At 33.3% G+C, this 7,563-nt stretch overlaps 1 protein-coding gene across 1 annotated transcript; it reads left to right on the forward strand.

Annotated features, from left to right (window-relative positions):
- The first annotated feature begins 4,667 nt into the window (after positions 1-4,667).
- On the forward strand, positions 4,668-6,841 carry LOC132190231 (probable xyloglucan endotransglucosylase/hydrolase protein 23). Its single transcript, XM_059605152.1, has 3 exons — positions 4,668-5,033; positions 5,160-5,353; positions 6,214-6,841. The coding sequence occupies exons 1-3, from the start codon at positions 4,674-4,676 to the stop codon at positions 6,599-6,601; spliced, it is 942 nt and encodes a 313-aa protein (XP_059461135.1). The 5' UTR covers positions 4,668-4,673; the 3' UTR covers positions 6,602-6,841.
- Positions 6,842-7,563: the final 722 nt, after the last annotated feature.

Here is a 7,563-nt window from a genome sequence, read left to right on the forward strand (position 1 = left end):
GTTCGGTGTTAGACACCTACGTCCACCACTCGGAATAGCTTTAAGGGCTACATTGTGCTCATTAACTTAATTTGTTTACAATACAAATGTCTCTATTTATAGAGTAATGTCTAAATACAAGTATAGTAATCAAATCCCCTTGATTTGATTACAATCCTAATATATGATTACAATTAACCCATAAATAGAGAATATTTCAATATCAACCTAATTATGAAATATACGAAAATATTATATATTTTCCATATATTCTAACAGGTATTATTGAATTAAGCATTTGAGTGGTTTCCCACCGGCCATTCCCGGCAAGCTCCTTTGCTTTGATTTTGTTTCTTTTGCCAAAAACGACCAGCTATAACATTGAGAAGATTCATCAAGAGACCTCACAACTACGTCAGAACCAAAAATTGCACCAACATCGACGTTTATAATAGGAGTTTTTGTTCGCTCAAAATGGCTTGAGGTGGCCAAAATAAAAGGTTGCTTGTAGGTATTATCGAACGTCGAGATATTTTTTGAACGTTCAGTTAAGGATGATTTCGAAGGTTCCAATGCGAAGTCAAATCTTCGGCTAAGGACTAAGGAGGATTTCGAACGTTCTAGTGTGACACCGAACATTCAAAAATGGAGAATGGTAAAATGTCAAGTGTTTAGGGAAATTCAACCCATAGCATTTTCATGTCATGACCTAAAAATTAAGGATTTGATTTTTAAGTTGCAATTGTCAGGAAAATTAATTATTTTAATTTTCAGGCTATTGCAATAATAAATCCTTTAATTTATTTTCTTGGGTGCTACATTTGATATCAGGCTAACTCCTTTCATGCATCATATTCTTTTTTATTAGAATGATTTTGAGACTAACAATATTTACTTTCCACATGTATATCACATTTATATAAAAGATGAAAAATGGGATAATAAGTTCATTAGGTTTTTAGTGTTAGCTAATTAGGTATCCAGAACTCTTTGGTGTAACATGGTTTCGTTTGGACGAAAGTACTTAGGATTCTTTATAAAGTTCATATTTGTGGTCTCAGGTCGAGCTGGACAGTGTAATCGGCACTTTCAAGACTTCTAGAGACCTTTATTATAAATGACGTCCTAAGTCAGTTCGAACTAAAGCTTAACTGACAGACTTTCATTCAAAGTTCTATTTTAAGTCGGTTCGAATTGAAGGTTGTTTATGTCCAACATTGACCCAGTCGGAGTAAAACAATCATAACTTCTGATTTCAAAATCCGGCAAAGACAAACTTGGTGGCGTTGGAAAGCTAATTCAAAACTATACAATTTTGTACTTCACGAAAATTTTACAATTTCAATGTTTATGGGTCACCCAATATAGATGAATGTTTATGTAGTTGCTAAATTTTAAAAATTTTGCATTATATTGTGAACACATATTCAACCCTTTCTAAGTGTTGTTTGGAGCCTTATGCTATAATTTTCAAAGCCCAATTTAGTCTATATACACATTAAGTTATATGTTTTATTCACTAATTTGTAGAAAAATAGGAATGATGAAATTAATCCATTAAACATAATCTAACATAAATTGTATTTTTGAATAGTATGAAAGCATCTCATTAAAAAGCAAATATAGTTTTGTATTCAAGATTATATATATTGGCAGACAGCACAATTAGATTAAGTAGTGCAAGCATATATACTCCATGCCCATTTGGAACGTTGAAAAATTAACCAAGACGCCTCAAAAGTCCAAATTTGAGTGGTTGGCAGATAGAGCTGTCTTGATGGAGCTGTTTATGATCTTTTAAAGTAAAATGCTCGGATATAATTTTTTTAACATATTTTTCAACAATTATTGAACCCTTCAAAATTCTTTGCAGATAGCAGAGTTCGTAATTAAGGATTAATTGTAGAAGTTTGTGAGCTCTAAAGCTTTTATTTTGTCCAAATAGTGATGACATATAAAGAACTAATTAAAGATGATCTCTTTCATATTATATATTTATGAGTAATGCTAAATGTTTTTTTTTTTTTTTTTTTTTGATATTCTTTAAAACTGGCCTAACTTTTAAAATTATCATTAGATCAAAATTTAATTATAATTTATTATAAATTTAATGATAATTTTAAAAGGTACATTAATTTTAAGAGGACCCAAAGAGATAAAATGAAACATTATATATATATATATATAATGGGCTTCCATGTCCAATTATTTTTTAAATTAATTGATGATGGCTTCAAATGGATTGCCATACCGGGAGTAGAGCTATTGATTGTGTCTTGTACGTGAAGAGTATGAAATCTTTAAAATAAGCCGAGCAGAAAGAAATATTATCTCAAAAAAAAAAAAAAAAAATTAGTAAAGGGTGACAGATTCTATATTAAAATAAAAAAAGGGAAAAATATAATTTAGCCCTCCAAATTACCAGTCATTTTTATTTTAGCTCCCTAATGTTCAAAAAGTAATAAAGTAGCCTCTTCAACTACCAACCAGTTACAATTTGACCACTCCGTTAGTCATTACCATCAAATATGATGAAAAATTCAATACTATGTCGTTTTGACAAGGTTAAGTTACTAAAATACCCTTTTAAAGAAAAAAAAATCAATTAAAAAAATACCCTCCAAAGTGACGTCGTTTTGAGAGAAAAAAAAAAAAAAAAAACAAAAGGTGGCTTAGGGGTGGCTACTGGCCCCCGTGTAGGGTCGCCGGCCCACTCCCGCACTGCGGGCATGGCTTCACGCCACTTACGGCTCAGTGGCCCTCATAAGGGTGGGCACGGGGAAGCCACCTAAACCACCGCTTTTTTTTTTTTTTTTCAAAACAACATTGCTTTTACGGGCATTTTTAAAATTTATTTTATTTTTTTAAAAGAGCATTTTAGTAATTTAACCTAAAAAAGGTCATTGTTTTCTATTTTTTATCCTATTTGACGGTGTTAATTAACGGAGTGGCTAAATTGCAATTTTTTGGTAGTTTGGAGGGCTATTTTATCATTTTTTAAACATTAAAGAGCTAAAATAAAAATGACACGCTGGTAGTTTTAGGGGCTAAATTATATTTTTTTCAAAAAAAAATAAACAATAAAAAATAAAAATAAAAAAAGAGGAAAGAAGATATATATGCTATAAATAACTTCTGGCATATCTACCCTGACGTTAATTAATATTGACACCTAAGAGCCGACTTTGCAAGAAAGCTACATTTGACCGGCGTAAGAAAAAGGTTGGGCAGAATTGACATTATCAACCAATTTTATCTACCGTCTTCCTTCAATTAATTATATAATATTGATTTTAACGAACAACTCTTCTAGATTCTACATTACGTACGTCATGTATTTGAACTTTTTTCATACCATATATACTACTCCACATTCTGGTCCGGGACCAATCATTATTATACAGGAATTTTATAGCGACTACTTAAAATACTTTAATTAACAAGACGACCTTCGGAAACCATCAACTCTTAGCTTCCCGCGGATAAGAGTTAGGCGAGTAGCGGGAGTTGCAATTGTATTTGCATGTTGGATTCGGATCTATTGAAATATGACTGTATATAAGTATATAAATGTGGATCTACATAGCTATATTTTTGGATCTTCAGTAGTTCCAAAACTTTTTAGAACCCTCATGTACATGATACTTTTTATACCGTGGCCTCGCCAAATATTTGATTTTTTCCACCCTTCATATGTCGGGTCTACTTTGGACAAAGTTTTCTTGTAAATTGGGTTAGAAAAATTTTCTTCAACCTAGTCTATACAAGTGACGTATGTCCATTTTTTTAATAGCATGTGAGAAACACATAAGTTTTTATTAAAATTTATTTCAACTTTGTCCTTAAGACGTATCTTCAACACGCTATTGGTTTGAATGCAAACTATTCATAAACTTGACTTTTTAAAAAGTAAGTACACTATGATTTAATATGACCAATTTAGTTAAACAGATGGTGTTTGAATATACATATATTACGTAGGTTGGGACTCTCACACAATTAAACACACAAACATAGAGAGATTAAATGTATCTATGTGCTTATTTATTTACGTAGATTCAAACCTCCCAAGTAAAATATTATGCTTTCGCTTAGCGGATATAAGATTATATAAGTAAACCCTAACTTGGCTCATTTTAAAAAATGGGTTAGACTTGTCAACCCTAATCCGTTAATTTTATGTTGGCTTTTTCAATCCTATATTTATCAGCTCTAACTCTACTAATTTAATTAAATAATACAAACCTTCTACACTTAATCTATTAATTTTGTATAAAACTTATATTGAATTCATTGATCGTGTCAACAATTTACTTATCCAAAAAGACAAAGATATTTAAAGAGTAGAAGACCTGGGTATTTCAAAAAAGCAATCAAGAGGAACTTAAAAAGCGAGAAGACAGCTAGCTATGCATGGATTGATGAATCCTTGCCTTGTCTTACCTCACAACCGCGTAAAAACATATTCTGAAACCAAATCAATCAAGAACACTAGCGAAGACGTCAATTCTCCATTAGCTGTCTTTGTGCCCACAAATGCAAGCCAAGTCAACCCAAATCTCTCTTTCCTCAAGCATGAATTTTCCCAACCACTTCAACCCCACCCGGTGACCATCAATTGGCTTCTCCCACACACCTTCACATCCACACCTTCTCCCCCACACTTATATATATATATACCCCTAATCATTTCCATGCACTTCACCCATCTCTTTAAAAACTTGACTCCTCTAATCCACCATCCCACATCGCCCAAAAAAAAATTAAGCATGAGCACTGCTCCTACTTTTGTTGCAACCAAGAACATGGCTTTAGCTCTTCTTCTATTCGGCTTCTTTCTGGCAGCATCGGCTGGCAAATTCTACGATGAGTTTGACATCACATGGGGTGATGGGCGTGCAAAAATACTCAACAACGGCCAGCTTCTCACGTTGTCTCTCGACAAGACCTCCGGCTCCGGTTTCAAGTCGAAGAAGGAGTACTTGTTTGGGAAGATTGATATGCAGCTAAAGCTTGTGCCCGGCAACTCCGCCGGAACCGTCACTGCTTACTATGTAAGAGTCAATTGTTCTTCATCTCTGTCGTCTCTTTTTCCTTGTTTTCATGTTGTTACTTGTGCGTTATATATATAATATATATTATATATAAATATAACACCTATTTGTTTATGCATGTTGCAGCTGTCATCGCTAGGGTCAGCTCATGACGAAATCGACTTTGAATTTCTTGGTAACCTTAGTGGAGACCCTTATATTCTGCACACAAACGTATTCACAGAGGGGAAAGGCAATAGGGAGCAACAGTTTTATCTTTGGTTCGACCCCACCAAGGACTTCCACACCTACTCCGTCCTATGGAATTCTCGAAGCATCATGTAACTCTCCCTCCATCTCTCTTAAAATATAAGCCAAGTTACTAAAATAAGTATTAATTTAAAATAGTTTTACGGTAACTCCGAATCTTGTTTCCATCAATTTTCTATTAGCTTATTCTTTTACGATAAGCGATTATTTAATATATTTGGTATTAATTAGAGCAGGAAAATTGTAAGGTAATAGGAAGAAAATTTGGTTTTCAAGTGATCATGGGTCACCATCCCATCACATAAGTCGCTATTTACTAAAACAAAATATCACATGACATGGTGATACATCACTTAAAAACCAAATTTTTGAGAAAAAGAATTGGAAAACCTAACATTTCTCTTACAACATATATGTCTAAAAAATTTAGGACAATTGATGATTTAACCATATCTCCATCACTCACTCTTTCCTAGGTGATAAGAGCTTGTTTAAGTGTGCGTTTAACATTCAAAAAATCTATTTGAAGGAAAAAAATACTCGATTGGTAAAACAAATTGAAAGCGTTTTTAAGGGTTCACAAAGCTTTAAAATAATCAAAACAAAAACTTAAAAATGAAGTTTTTGCCAAAAAAAAAATTTTTAATTTAAAAGCTCTATTTCTCAAACACAATCTCAAGTATGTTCAAACATGCTTTAAATTTAAATATAGTATTCGAGTAGAGATTTTGAATTTAAATCTCTTGTGTCCATTATTAACCTTTTATTTCAGTTAAATATTTTACTTGTTGACCTTATCTATAAAGAATGAGTATGGACACCAACACATGAAAAAGTGATGAAAAAGAGAGTATAAGAATATTAATTAAATAATTAAATTTTTAAGACAAATGATCATTTTTCTCTAACATCTGTCATGTTTCTTTTATAGTTTCTCTGTGGATGGTACTCCCATCAGAGAATTCAAGAATTTGGAATCAAAGGGGGTCTCCTTCCCCAAGAACCAAGCCATGTGGCTATACTCCAGCCTCTGGAACGCCGACGATTGGGCGACACGCGGCGGCCTTGTGAAGACCGATTGGAGCCAAGCCCCGTTCACTGCCTCTTACACAAACTTCAATGCCCAAGCCTGCGTTTGGTCCTCAGGCTCCTCCTCTTGTTCATCCAATTCCTCCGGCAACTCCTGGCTGACGGAATCCCTCGACACGACCGGGGCAGAAAGAATAAAGTGGGTACAAAAGAATTACATGATTTACAACTATTGCTCCGATACCAAGCGCTTCCCGCAGGGACTCCCGCCGGAATGTTCACATGCTTGAATTTAATGTAACCCCCACTTTCTTCTCGACGTTACATACATAGTTTGTCTTGTATAAGTGAAAAATAGGGGCCTTTTGTAATATGTCGGTTTGGCTCAAAGGGAGAGAAAGTGGGGATTTCTGTAATATGTCATAGTTTGTCTGGACATGTCGGTTTGGCTTAAAGGGAGAGAAAGTGGGGGTTTCTGTTTAGCATTCAATTTGGTTGTCTTTATGCACAAATAAATGCAATATGTTGGAAAGAAACTATATATATATATATATAAATTTTTATAACTTTCATGCGTTTGAAAAAGAAATTTTAAAGTTTAAAAATTCTCTCAATTAGAAGTATTAAACTTTCAATTTATTTCGATTTTTAAAATACTATGCGGATGAAGTGACTACACTCTTCTAGGCAACATCTAGTGCCACTTTTGATGAGTAATCATAATTTATTTGATGTTGTAGATCACTTGAGTGCACAATTACATTTGCTGACTTTAGGTGCACTAAACTTACGTAAACCTGTGGTTAATGTAATACTATTATGACTTAGAGCTTGTCAATCAAAAGGACCATCGGCTGTTTCTAGTCCATGCCGCCAATAATGGCTTCTAACTTTAGCCCCCTCACACAAGCTAGATTCAACAATGAAGCACTTGCCGAAGTTATTGATCAGATGGTCTAGTGCTTGTCAATTACCAAAACCATAAGGGAGTTAATGGAGCTATCATTATCCGTTGAATATTTTGTTTTTGTTGTGATGTTACAAACATACTTTTACTTTTTAACTAATGGTCATATTATTTTTTATGGTTTTTAATCTTTAAACCTTTATTACTATTTGTTAGAGACATTCATGAGCTTTATATTTTTTACCGTTATATTTTATGACTTGAAATTCAAGCATCTGCATGACTTTTAATGGAAAAGAAATATCATCTTTAACATTCCTTTTCCATTATATTTTATGACTTGAA

Source organism: Corylus avellana, chromosome ca8, assembly GCF_901000735.1.
Source record: "Corylus avellana chromosome ca8, CavTom2PMs-1.0".
Classification (NCBI taxonomy): domain Eukaryota; kingdom Viridiplantae; phylum Streptophyta; class Magnoliopsida; order Fagales; family Betulaceae; genus Corylus; species Corylus avellana.